Source organism: Prionailurus bengalensis, chromosome E1 (genome assembly GCF_016509475.1).
Source record: "Prionailurus bengalensis isolate Pbe53 chromosome E1, Fcat_Pben_1.1_paternal_pri, whole genome shotgun sequence".
Classification (NCBI taxonomy): domain Eukaryota; kingdom Metazoa; phylum Chordata; class Mammalia; order Carnivora; family Felidae; genus Prionailurus; species Prionailurus bengalensis.
The window spans coordinates 57,617,991-57,631,575 of NC_057347.1; the positions used below are offsets into that span (position 1 = coordinate 57,617,991).

At 57.1% G+C, this 13,585-nt stretch overlaps 1 protein-coding gene and 1 long non-coding RNA gene across 3 annotated transcripts in view; one reads left to right on the forward strand and one right to left on the reverse strand.

Annotated features, from left to right (window-relative positions):
* CYTH1 (cytohesin 1) overlaps positions 1–13,585 on the reverse strand; it is an 80,493-nt gene that overhangs the window by 34,668 nt on the left and 32,240 nt on the right. The window contains exon 1 of one of the 2 annotated variants that reach the window (XM_043585707.1): positions 6,066–6,169. The exons of the other annotated variant lie outside the window; for it this stretch is intronic. Coding sequence (XP_043441642.1) covers positions 6,066–6,093 — 28 coding nt within the window. The 5' untranslated portion in view covers positions 6,094–6,169. Of the gene's footprint in view, positions 1–6,065; positions 6,170–13,585 lie in introns of those variants that run through there. 2 annotated transcript variants of the gene reach the window in all.
* On the forward strand, positions 6,466–8,009 carry LOC122486161. The gene is made up of 3 exons (XR_006298036.1): positions 6,466–6,573; positions 6,983–7,040; positions 7,415–8,009. It is a non-coding gene; the product is annotated as an uncharacterized LOC122486161 (long non-coding RNA).

Here is a 13,585-nt window from a genome sequence, read left to right on the forward strand (position 1 = left end):
TGCTGTGATGGGTTTCTCTGGACAAATTCCTTCCCATCCCCAAGGCCCGCACGGCCACCGCGGCAGGGCCGGCCTCTCACAGCGGCAGGAGAGTCACCAGGAAAACAAAGGAAAACCTCAACAGGAAAAGGTCTCTCCTCAGTATGCAGGTCACGGTTCCTAAAAGTACCTTTACATCAGGGCACCTGGAGTGGGTTGGGCGTCCAACTCTCGATTTCAGCTCAGGTCATGACCTCATAGTTCGTGAGTTCGAGCCCCACGTTAGGCTGTGCTTGGGATCCTCTCTCTCCCTCTCTGCCTCTCCCCTGCTCATGCTCTCTCAAAACAAAGAAAGGGGGAAAAGAAACTGTATCACCAAGATTTTTTTTTAATTTTTTTTTTCAACGTTTATTTATTTTTGGGACAGAGAGAGACAGAGCATGAACGGGGAAGGGGCAGAGAGAGAGAGGGAGACACAGAATCGGAAACAGGCTCCAGGCTCCGAGCCATCAGCCCAGAGCCCGACGCGGGGCTCGAACTCACGGACCGCGAGATCGTGACCTGGCTGAAGTCGGACGCTTAACCGACTGCGCCACCCAGGCGCCCCTGTATCACCAAGATTTTTACAGAAACGGTATAAATGAAATAATATCAAAGTCCTTATGAAAATATTTACATACGGACAATCCAGAAAAGTACAAAGGAGAAAAAAGATGAAGTTAGAGAGTCGCTCCTGGTGACTGACGCTCACGAGGCTGGGTGACGGGAAGCGGCCCGGGGGACACTCAAGAGATGCCGACACACCTGGCCACATTTCAAGTCACAGGGTCTCGGGGAGAAAAAACACACAAACATAAAGAAGGATTATTCGGACAACGGGGGCGTGGCAATGAGCCAGCCAGCCATTCGGGGGCAGGCTGAGCTGAATGCCTACCTCGTTTATGTCAAAGTAAATTCTAGCCGAACCAAAGATTTTAATGTAGAAAGAGAAACCATAAAAATTCTAGAATGAAGCACGGATTACTATGGCCACAGTCCCGGAGAGTGTGTTTCCTGCACTGAAACGAAACGCCTGGGTGCAGACGTAAGCAGCCTGGACCACAAACACGCAAGCACGTGCGAGGGCGAACTTCTGTAAGTCCCAAGGACAGGAGCACGAAGACCAGAAAGTCACCGACACACACAGCGGGCCGAGGACACACAGGCAGACACGAGGACAAACACACACGTGGCCAACGTGGAGAGATGCCCGAACGCTCCAAAAATTAAAAATTCAAAACACGACAATCAAAACACGAATACCATACTGCTCTCCGTCATTCCGGCAGAAATGAAAATGTCTGACGACACAGGAGACCCTGGCGAGGACGTGGGGGCACACAGGCCAGGGGCGTGTAACCTGGCCCAACCTTTCCACAGGACCGAATCTTACAAGCCACGTGCTTTTCGATTCAGCGAATTCCATTTAGGAATCTGCCCAACACGCATCCTCCCCAAGACTGCAAAAATGAAAGACTACTTAAACACGATGTGGTCACTAAGAGGAATGAGATAATCCGGGAGTGCTAATCTAGAAAAATCTCTGAGACACACTCCGTGCAGCAGGAAACCACAGAACACTAGGTGTGTGAGCGCACAGAAGACTCTGAGAAGGACGCGCCTGAAGGTGCCGACGGGGACCGTCTTCGGAGACCGCGTGGAAAGGCTGCGAGCCAGTGTGGGTGTGGACGCGTCACTTGCAACCTCACCGCGTGTTTGCATCCACAGCTCAGGCAACACGGTATGCTGAAGTTCCTATTCAGAGAAAATCCGGAAATGCCACCAGCCACTTACCTACACCACAAAATACTTGCCCAGATTGACGCCTAAATATTTCTTTTGTGGAAAAAAGTACACCTGACTTCTGTTCTAATGTCTGTAAAACGCCTGCTGTAGCCACACCGTTCTGCTCTGGCTTTGTACGTGGGGCTCTGCCTAAAGTCTCTGCACCAGAATCCTGAACTCTAACAGAAGATGCCGAAGAAAGGAGACTCTAAACACCAGAAAGAAAGGAGACGCAGAAACAGCCACTGGCTCAGAAAAGAAATTCACCGGATCTTTCTTAGGTCAGAAGCTGAGCTTTCGGGAGCCCTCTGTGCAGTAAGGAAGTTCTTTCCTTAAGGAAGGAGGGGCGTGCTGGGGTGAGTGCTGACCGCTGGCTGGGCGGAGCGGAGGGAAGTGGGGCCTGACCTGCCCCTCGGTTTCCTCCAGTGTGTCACCCACATCTACGTGGGCAGACACAGCATGTACTCAGGGGACACGCACAGGAAGTCACGAGATCGCCAGGCCGTAGCACGTGAACGTGGGTTCCTGGCGGAGCCGGCCGTCCCTCGGGGAGCCCTGGTGATCGCAGCGGCCAGCCAGGCAGGACTGACCGGGTCACTGCTGAGGCTGCACGGGTCTGAGGCCACACTGGGGTCGCTGACTGTCCCCGCTGCAAGACGAAACCCCCACCGGCCGCAGCTCTTCAGACAGGAGAGGCCTTTAGCAGCTACAAGTCTACTTGTCACGAGGAAATCTCAGCCCAGTGGACAAGCAGTTAGGGGAGCAGAGACGAGAACGACGTATAGCCAGTCAAGCTGCCTTCGGAGGGCTGTCAAAATGCAAGGGAAAAGGGAGAGCCCGGCACCGTCCGACACTTCCAGAAGGCCTAGCCCTTCAACCCGCAGCAAGCCGCATGCAGGTGCTACCGCCCCCACCACAAACACACCTCAGCGACCCTTCCAGAAGCAGAGAGGGTTGATGGCAACAACGGGAAGGTCTCCTGTTCCCGAGGCCCTGTCCGCTGACCACTTTGTAGGCAGATACACGCTCTGAAGGCCCGGACCTGGGCCTGCCTGGACCCACGATACCTGCCCTCCCTTTCTACCTACGCTGGCTCCTGACACAATTCCACCTGCCGCCTTCCACACCCCACCTGTGTGTCGGACCCCGGGCCCTGACCGCCGGCGGCCGGGCCCGTGCTTTCATATTCCATAACCAAGGGAACTGGGGAGGCCGCAGAAAGCCTCAGACAACGGGTAAAGGTTCACTCTTCTAGAGGGGCAGACCCAAGCCTCGTTTCCGCTCGCCTTCCTCACCAGAAAGAAAGGGCGGTTCTGCGCACTGTGAGCGACGTCCCTGGTGCGCTCGCAGAAGGGCCTAGAAGATTCCGACCAGAGCCAGTCCCCTTCGAGACCTGCCACAGCAGATGGTGAAGCAGGTCCGCTGGGAGGTGCTCTTGCTTCAAAGTAAGGATGCAACCATTGTGATCTGCAAATCACAAACTCAACCCCCAAGGAAGGGGGCAAAACCTATCTTAATTTCTAGTTACGGCGCTTGGGCCACCCCTCTCCCTGTGCACCGCGCCCTAAGCGGTTTGCCCGACGCGAGGCCGGCACAATCACGAGGATCGCGCTAAGACGAGGGGATCGGGCGGGACGCTCTTCCAGGCGCCGCCTGAGAACCCACTACCCTGGGGGGGAGGCACCCTACCTCATTCCATCCCACCCCTCCCTAGACTCACAGGGACTCTCGCAGCTTAAGATTCTTCTCTTCCGTTTCCGCTTTTATTTGGACGAGATAAGCAAGTCCACCTGTGAACTCTGCGTGCTTCCTGACAACGAAATGCGCACGGTCACGTCCAGTTTCACAGACGAGCGAAGACTCGCTCGGTACAAGTAACCTACTAAGAGAGGCCAATGCGAACTCACTGGCCGAGTCCTTGGCTCTTTATTTTCCCTTACTGGAATGATCACATGCACTTCCACCTACTGCGCGCCTGCACAGGCCCGGCCTGCGCTCGGAGCTCAGATTTAAACGGCTCCGGCCCCTGCCCTGCACAGAACAGCAAGGCCAGACGGGGAGGCCCGGGAACCTGTAGCCACGGCCCACGCTGCCACAGGGGCCACGCACACCCGGCGCTCGGAGGACGCCTGGGGACACCAAGAGGCCTCAGGGAGGTCAAGCCTCCGAGCCAGGACTCGAAGGGCGAGCGGACTCAAGTGGGGAAGCAGAGACTACCGCGGACGCACGTACCACGCAAGGCGAGGAGGCCGGGAAGCAGCCGGTGGCCGGGGACAGCGAGCACCCCTGGGGTCAGGGCCCAGGGCGCGTCAGGACTGGGCTGGCACCCGGAAGACAGTCTTGCCTCCGCCTGCCGGGGCCTCGTGTTCCACATACGGGGGAGCCTGGGCTCCGGCCCAAAGGCAAGGTTCGAGGGCAAATCGAGGGGGTAGACGACGCACCGAAAGGCCAGGCTTGCGAAGACGCTGCCCCATTCGGTGCGCCGCGTCCGCCCTGGCTCCCACGCCTACAGGACACGGGAGCGGGCGCCGGCGAGCCGACGAGCGCAGGCACCAGGGAAGGACGGCGGCCAAGAGCACGTTTAATTCACGGATTACGGGTCTGAGATTCGTGCAGCAGGAAAGGTCTCACTTCCCTAGAGACATTTTCAAACCCCACTCGCCCTCCATCCGGGGTGTCCTCGGCGTCCTGGGCACTAGTAAAGGCGGCTGCTCTGTGAGGAGCGTAACGCGGACACTCCCCTCCCCCAGGGACCCCGGGGACCCGCCGGAGGGAGGCCCGTTTGCTCCCTTCCCGTTCGCGTCTGCAAGAATGCCATTTCTGCGTCTCCTCGTAACCCCTCGGGCGTTTATTTTAGCGGCAGTTAGAAGGGCAACGCCGTCCTCCCTCACGTCCTCCCTCACGGCCCAACACACAACAGGCCAAAGCGCTCCTGGGAGGCGACGAGGGAAGTGGACAGTGGCCCGCTCTTGACGGTGACTCGCTCGAAGCAAAGCTGCCCATTAACCCTGTCTCTCGAATCTGAGCCCGAGAGTCCTCAGTCCCCAGATGGTGCCCGCTGTCACCACTGGGCCAAGCGCACACAGCGCACAGCTCCGGCTGGATCAGCAGGCCCCCCGGGACAGCCAGAGGCCGATGACACGGGGCCCTCCGAGTCAGCCTCGAAGTGACTGTTCAGCAGGACCCCTCCCGGGTCTGAGGCCAAGCTCACCTGGACCACCAGCGGCGTGTGAGAGTGACCGGCGGTCGCTGCCCGGGCCAGGCTCACACCTGCTGCCCCCGAATCATCGGTAAAGTGCCCTCTTCCACTCTTGCACGTATCCCCCTTCCGACGAGAGACCCTGGCTACGGTGGACCCACCTTCCGGATACAGCACCTCCCATGTGGGCTGTTCGACGCTAACCCGGAACTGCCTCTCTTTAGGCCCCGTCTTCAAAAGTACCATCACGAACACCCCTGTATGTCCCTCCCTCCCAGAGTCTTTCCCACACGGTACAGCTTTCCCAGTCACCCGCGGATCCGGGCCAAGATGATCTGCACTCAAGAGGTGAAGCTTTCCAACGTATCTTATAGTGAACCAGATAAGGAAAAGCATAAAAATGACCCCCAAAACTTGTTCCAACTTTCACAAAATCTGCTGTGAAATCTTCAAACTCATCCACGTCGTTCATTACTAAGTACAAACCGGTACATGTTTGTGCCGTGTCTTCCAGCATTGAAACATTGCCATCTGGTGACGACATCACAAAACAGACACACGTCCACACGCGAGCTTCAGGACGACAGAAGGGGCTTTCGCGCACCTCCCTCCCAGGGTCCTCGGGGGCGTACGGGCTGCGTGACTTGTTGCCCTTTACTTAAAACGTCACGGTTTACAGTGTGGGCGCGGAGAGGACCAAGGAAGTCTGCAGACCCCTCAGGGCCTCTGGCGGCCGGTAGCAATACCGAAAGAGGAAGATCAAGTTAACCCCGAATGGCCCCTCCGTCGCACCTCATTTAGTGCCAACGGACGCCTCCGTGGGGCTCTCCCTGGTCGCTCCGATCCGCACTCCTCACCATCACTCAGTCTGGACACGGGCCAGCCCCGGCCTCCTCCCCGCCACCGCACTCTCCGGCCGTGCTCCCGAAACAGCGAGAGCGAGCCCACAGCCTGGGCTGCGCTCCCCCCCGAAAGGCAGCACAACTGTCATCCCGGCGTCACCCACACGGATCGAGAGAGACCTCACCCCCACTCCAGACGCCCGGGCGGGGCTGGGACTCACCATCCTCCTCTTGGGTTTTAAGGACCATCTTTCCCCACCAGAGCAGGGCCCCGAAGGTTGCTAGGTTGTGTTTCTCAGAAGCCAGCTGGGGCGGCCGAGCTCCCCTGGGCGGCGGGGCCGGGCGGGGCGGGAGCACCTGCGGGGCCGCCGGGCGCCGGGACAGCTCAGAGCGCCTTCCTGAACGCCGGGGACCAATGGGCCTCCCGCGGCAGAGGCGTCACGGCCACCACCCAGTTCCTGGAGTCGAGCTCAAGAAGCTTCGGAGGAAGTTCACCAGTTAACCGTCTCCTCCTCCCTGGAAGCAGCCCGAGGCCGGAGCCCAGGAGCCCGGCAGCCGCCCTCCCGGACTCTCCTCCGACTCAACCACAGCGACGGACGGGGCGAGCCCCCGTGTCCCTGCACCTGGCGAGCACTTTCTCAGAAGAGAGTCCCATAAAGCCCCGGTGCTCTCACACCGAGAGGGCGGCACACTTCCGAAGAGAATGACTAAGACACCGTCATCGTTACGGTATGCTCTGAGGTCACAGGCTAAAAGGAGAAGGCAGATTTTAAGACAGGGAGAGAGAGAGAGAGAGAGAGAGAGAGAGAGAGAGCGAGCTAGGGAGAGGGGCAGAGGGAGGGGGGAAGAGAGAGAGAGAGAGAGAGAAAACGAACCTTAAGCAGGCTCCACACTCAGCACAGAGCCCGACACAGGGCTCGATCCCATGACCCCCAGGATCATAACCTAAGCTGAATCAAGAGTTGGGACACTCAACCGACTGAGCCACCCAGGCAAGAAAGCAGATTTTGAGAGGAAAAAAAAATTCCAAGGACATTTCCAACACAAGTTCGGTTTTATCCCCTTTCTATTTTCTCCTGCGGGTTCGTTTCCGCATACTGTTATTATATTCACGATACGTGTTTACTGTTGAAATCAGATGAACGGTAATAAGGAAAAAAGCCTATCACTCAGGAATAACCACTGGTGACACTTTGGTACGTATTATTTATATTCTTCCAGATTTTTGTTCTGTGTATTATATTCTCACTGTCTCTTTGTACACACACACGCACAAATAGATCTTTTATCTCTATAGATACCTTGGATCCTATATGTGACATGTATAATAACCACATATGTTACACAAACACGTATCTCTTGAAATGTGTTTATATCATCTCTAGACATGATACATCTAGAGTATATACATCCAGAGAGAAATATAGATCCATAAAGAAATAAATACATGTATAGAAAGACAAAAATTCGATGTTTTACATGCTCTTTTATAATCGGCCATTTTTTACTTATGACAAACGTTTTTCCATGGTGACGGACGCAAGCTGATCACATTTTTTGTCATTCACAGCATAGACGGTATCTACCCAATCCCCTACTGTAAGACTTCTACGGGGCTTCCACTCTTCCTGCCCATCTCAACACCCATGGGCACACATGCTGGCAGGCCCTTTATCATCCCCTGAGCAAACGTTCTCAGAGCGGAACTGCTGGATCTAGATACCGGGTCCCCTCCTCAGTTGCTTCACTTACGAGGGACCAACGAAACAACGTGTGCCTCGGGCGTCATCGCTGCAGGTCCCGTGGCCCGGCCTGGCACGGCTAACTCATCGCCCCGTGAGGGGCTCGCCTGACACCGAGGCCCAGGGGTGTCACCCGACTCGCCCGAAGCCTGAAACCCGGCACCGAGCTCCGCTGCTGGACCCCGACCCCCTCCTCCCGGTAGCCTTGGTCGTGAGCGCACCTCCCGCGGCAGGTGCGTGGGACGCGGGGCCAGCCGTCCTGAGGCCGGGCCCTGACCGCGGGCAGAAAGGCACACGTCTACGGCCAGACACCAGAGCATCGCTTCCAGGCACGCTCGGAACGTGGCCCCAGCTGTCTCAGGGCAGCGGCCCCGGCCCACCGTTTCCCTTCTTTGTCTGATAATAAATAAACACACAAACATATACTTTTGGAAACCACTCTGTTTTGCAGAGGCAACTAACATAAACCAACTTCTTACCTTCAGTTCAGTACGTCAAAGTTACGCTTTCTCCGGCGCATCCCTTTCTGGAACGAGTCACAGGCCAAGTCCCCTCCAGCCCCATTTCAAAACCTAAGTTACTCATTTCCCAAATCAGTATTCGTACCCTCTGGGGCCAGGGCCGGTCTCTGATGCGGATCCCAACTTTTCAGGGGACGGGTCACTTCTACTTCATGCCTGTCAAGCGGCAGAACGTTTCTCTGGAAAAGATGCCCAAAGTCAGGCCTGCCCCCTCACCCCCACGCCCACCCCCTTCCCGGCATGGGCACCTGCCGCCTTCGCAGACCCTGCCCGAGCCTGCCTCCCCCCTGGCAGGACAAACTTCACGTCTGCTAGTCTGAGAAGTGAAAAACGGCTTCTCGGCGGTTACTGTCTACACTGACCTGATGACCGGTGGTGCTGATGACCTTTTCAACAGTCTGAGGCATTTCCTCTTTTCTGAACTGCTTATTCATACTGTTTGCCCATTTTCTTATTGATTTGTAGATTATGAATTCTTTGTATTAAACGTTGCAAACTTTGGGGCACGTGGGTGGCTCAGTCGGTTAAGCGTCCGACTTCAGCCCGAGTCATGGTCTCTCGTTTCGTGGGTTCGAGCCCCGCGTCGGGCTCTGTGTTGACAACTCAGAGCCTAGAGCCTGCAGCCCGCTTCCGATTCTGCGTCTCCCTCCCTCTCTGCCCTCTCCTGGCTCATGTGCGCACTCTCTCTCTCTCTCTCTCTCTCAAAAAATAAATAAACGTCAAAAAAAAACACATTTATTTTAACGTCGCAGATCTTTTCTCACAGCCGGTCGCTTGTTTTTAATAGCAGTTGTGGTATCTTTTCCCTTCATAGAAGCTTCTGTGTGTTACAATCAAATATGTCATCTCTTCCTCCACTGGCTTCGTTCCGGGCACGTGGAGTGCCGGGTACCCCACGGCGTGCCGGGCACCGGCCTCCGTGGCACGTAGGGCTGCAGGGGGCGGGGGAGGGAGGGCAGCGGGGAGGGCAACACACGTACGTGGGCAGGTAAGCGCCCAGCGGGTCGGGGCTGGCTGCCCCTGGCCCGGGCCTGGAGCGCAGCAGACAGCGGCAGGAGGGGAAGGCAAGGCCGGAGGGCGGGGAAGGCAGGGGAGAGCTGCGGAGGGCCTTGGGGGCTGTTTTCGGGACTTGTTTCCGCGGCGGGTGAGACGGGGAGGCGCTGCCAGGGGCGGGCACGAAGTGAAGGAGCGGACTTCCGCTGTCATGACTCCGGCCGCGGGGCAGCAGGGGCACAGGCAGGGAGACGGGCAGGGAGGCCGCTGCCGCCACCCAGGCGAGGGGCGACGGGACAGGGATCAAAGTCCTGCTCTATTCACTCGGAAGGCAGCGCCAGGGACTTGCTGACGGAATCCCTGTGGGTGTGAGAGAGGTCGAGGGTGGCCCAAGCCCTCTGGCCTGGGCGGGCGGGAGAAGGCACATGCCGTCTCTGGGCGGAGCTGCCACCAGGGTCCCCGCCCCAGGGCGCAGGGCGCGCCTCGGCCTCTGCCCGGACCTCCCGGACTTCCAGCCCCGCCCTGCGCGGCACCGCTGGCCAGTTCACTTCCCAGGAGGGATTGTAAGGCTCATCCCCATGTGGGGACGGCGGCCCCTACACGACCGGCTCCTGTCCTGGTTGTGTAAGTTGTTGGCAGGAGAACTGCCGCTCAGGCCTTAAACCGGGAGCACGGCAGGCGCACCTGGCGGGCCACCACGCTGCCTGCCGCGCGGCCACCGCTGTTCCAAAGCTAGTGCAACAGATGACATTATTTAAAAAGCGAAGTTGTGAATGAAGGGCAACGTCGGTTCCTAAAAATAGAAGTTTAACTACCAAAGCGCCAAACTCTACGTCTGACTCACTCCTAAGCGACTGCATTACTTACCCCAGATCTTGGGGCATTTTTCAGATTGCAGGTGGGTGCTATTTATAAGCACGTCAGCCAACAGGCAGACACCTGGCCTTCCCGGGCAAACGGAAACAAAGTGCCACCCTACTCGCCAGGCACAGCTCCAGCATCAGTCCCAAATACGGCACCCAAGATGATACGCGGCTCCTTCAACGGAGCTGTGCACAAGTTCAAAGCACACTCTGAAACCACTGGGAAAACAAGGAAAATACAAAAGCGCAACAGTTACCCCGGCCTCAGAGCCGTGTGAGGAATGAGATGGGCGGCCCAGCCCCTGGCCCAGCCCCACAGCAAGTACGAAACCAACAAAGGGAAAGGCAGCCCTTTGTAGCTACTCGTATCCACCTCACACAGGAAGGCGCTTGGATTACAGGCGTTTTGACTCGAGACGTGTTATGTTTTCAATTAATAAAACGCCTTCAATAGCCTGAGTCCTTTACCCCCGTCTCGTCTTCTCTGGGGACAGGCAGGCGGGAACGTGCACCCTCGTGATGGTTTGAAATGACGCTGGGAGGAAACGTACATGAATATTCATGTCACGTCCCGGGGAAACTTTTCTCTCTGCGTGATACCTACATCAGTCATGATCCCAAGGAGCGGGAGTCTGGACGGTGAACTGAGACAGTGTCTACAGAAGTAAGGGTGGGGTCTGGGGAGACTCACAAGTGGTGGGGAAGCACCCTAGGGTCAGCAGGAAGGAGCACCCTATCAGGGCCAGGCCCGCAGGTGGCGGTGGCTGGCTGCCTTGGGGACAGGACTCGGCTAACCCTCAGCCGCCTGGCAGGGAGAAAATACCTGGACCTTGTTCTCCTCTGACCAACCACCTGGACAACTCCGGCGGGGGCCAAGGGCAGGGGAGCCTGCGGGCACAGTGCACCCAGGCAGCCTCCAGCAGAGCAGGACGGAGAGGGGCGGACCCCAAGCCACAGGCTGCCGGGCACCTCTCCTTAGGTCTGCCTCGGCCCCATCAGCTGCCTAGAAGTCTCAGCTCCTCCTCATGGTTTTAAGACCCTTCTTTAACGCGACCCTGCTAGCAGCCCCTCCGGATCTTTCTCTGACCCTTCACGCCTGGTTCATCTTCTTCAACCAAAGGAACATGCACACATCGTACAAAAAACAAATAGTACCTACGGCTTAAAACAGAAACCCACAGTTTCCTGCCCAACTGTATCCCCCACTCTTGCACCCTGCTCCACAGAGGTAGCCCTCTCAGCTAGGCCTTCTGCTAATCACCTCCCTGTTTCCAAGTAACACACCTACACTCTCTGCTCCCGAGTTTTCAATTCTGGACACCAACTGCCTGCCACGATGGACGAAGGCTTGGCTTCTAACTCTCCCCTCCCCCCCCAACACACACACACACACACACACACACACACACACACACACACACACTGGCACGCACGCGGTAGAGTCACACGTAAATTCTGGGTTCAATCAACACTTACTATTTCCATAAATACTGCTCACGACTTAGCTATAGAACCTACTGTGGTTAAAATTACCATAGACGGGCGCTAAGTGTCTCTTTTCTTCCGTTTGCTGAGTTCTCTGCGTTACGGGCCGAATGCCAAACTCTCTGCACTCAGGCAGGAAACTGTCCACAGGGTCAAACATTCGGAGCAGCCTGTGTTTGGCGACGGCCCTCCAAAAGCCTCCACGCGCCTCCGTGGCCTGGCCTTGCAGCTTCCCCCCGTCCCCCTGGCCCTTGCCGGCTCCGGTTCCTCTGACTCCGTGCGTTTTTCTTTCCTGAATTACCCTCTGATAACAGAACAAGGACGCGCAGGGGCGGGTCTTCACTGCTGCGTGGATTCTGCGTGTCCACAAATACCCCTCTTCTTCCCTCACACTCGACCGGCATGTTGTCTGGGAACAGAACTTAAGTGAAAATCATTTCCTCGCAACGGTGAAGGCACTCCCTCGTCGTCCCCTGTCCCCACGGTGCTGTTAGCTACAGTGCCCTTCTGACTCCCAGAATTTTCCGTGGGACCTTCTTCCCCTCTCCGAAAGCTTTCGGGGCCCTTGCCCTCAGTGCTGTGCAGCTTCGTCACAAGGTGCCCGGGTGCGAGTTCGTTTCCACGCACCATGCTGGCCCCTAGGTAGACCCCAATTCTGAAGTCTTATGACCTCTAACGATGTCCTACCCCTTTCCTCAGCTGCTCTCAGTGTTTCTGTTAGACGCTGGCCCTCTGCCGTGGATCCTCTGGTTTTTATCTTTTCACCCTGCTTTTCACCTCCTTGTCGAGCCACTTTCTAGGAAGGGTTCTGGCAACGGAGCGAAGGCCTGTGTCCACCCAAATCTGTGTGTTGAAACCCTACCGCGACACAGTCTGGAGGTGAGGCCTCTGGGAGGCAATCGGCTTGTGAGTCCCTGCTCACGTGGGACCGGCGGCCACACGGGGAGAGGCCAGAGGGCAGCTGGCTGTCCCCGTAGCTGGTGGGCACGCGGGACGGCCCTCTGGGAGCCAGGAGGAGAGAGTTCAGCAAGAGGCGCTGACGCGGGCCGGCTCTCTGACCCCAGCCTCACACCCAGAGAGAGACACGTGTGCTGCAGAGGCCACCTGGTCAGGGGTACCGTGTCACGGACGGCTCTCTGCTTCGTCCTCCACGCTTGGCCCTCGGTGTTTCCTTTCTGCTCTTTTCAGGGTGCACGCACTCACTCTTAATTCCGAATATTCCTTCTGGATAGCATCCTGTTCTTGTTTCATTAATACCACCCCTAAGACTCTGAAGTCCGTGGCTTTTAAGACGTTCTGCTATGGTGTGGTTCCTCAAGTATCTTTTCCTCCACTTTAGTTGTTCCCCTATTTAACGCGGAGGCTTTTCCTTAAACATCTAGTAAACACAGGCTGTTTCTCCTTGTCTAAGAGCCCGGCACCAACAACCTGCTCGGAAGCGGTGTGTGGTGGGCCGGGTCTCCCTGTAAAATAAAAAAGTGGTGCCGCGCAGAGCCCGGGAGCGACTCTGTGGGTTCTCTGTCCTACTAACCCCAAGAGCCACCCTCCGACCTCCCACCTGGGCTGTGCGGGCTGTAACCCTGGCCAGCAGTACCGGGGCCGGGGGGCAGGTGGAGGAGAGACCGGGCGCGCACGCTCGAGGCCACGCACCTCCACATCCTCCTTCGGGAGTCAAACCTTCGTGTTTTACCGAAAGTGGAAGAGACATCGCCTTGCGGCAAGACAGAACAGAGGAGACTAGAGCGTACCTGCCCGCCATGAACACCTTCCATCCAGTCTCCCGTTTCCAGCCTCCCTCAGCTCTGTTCTCAGAGGCCCATGGAGCCCTGCAGCCTTTCTGGGCTGTGAGGGGACATCATTCCCCTTCCTGATGGCCTCCTCCCCTGCAGCTTAGATCCTTCCTGGCCAGCTGCCAGCAGGAGGGCGGCACGGGGCACACCATCACCAGAAGAGCCGCTGTACGTGGGGGGTGGGGACACAAACAGTTCTCTGCAGCAAAACACACACACACACACACACACACACACACACACACACACCTACACATACTGCAAACTCTTTGGAAGGTTACCACTGCTTGGGCTACCTAAAACACACGGATTTAGCGACATCTGGGTGGCTCAGTGAGTTGAGTGCC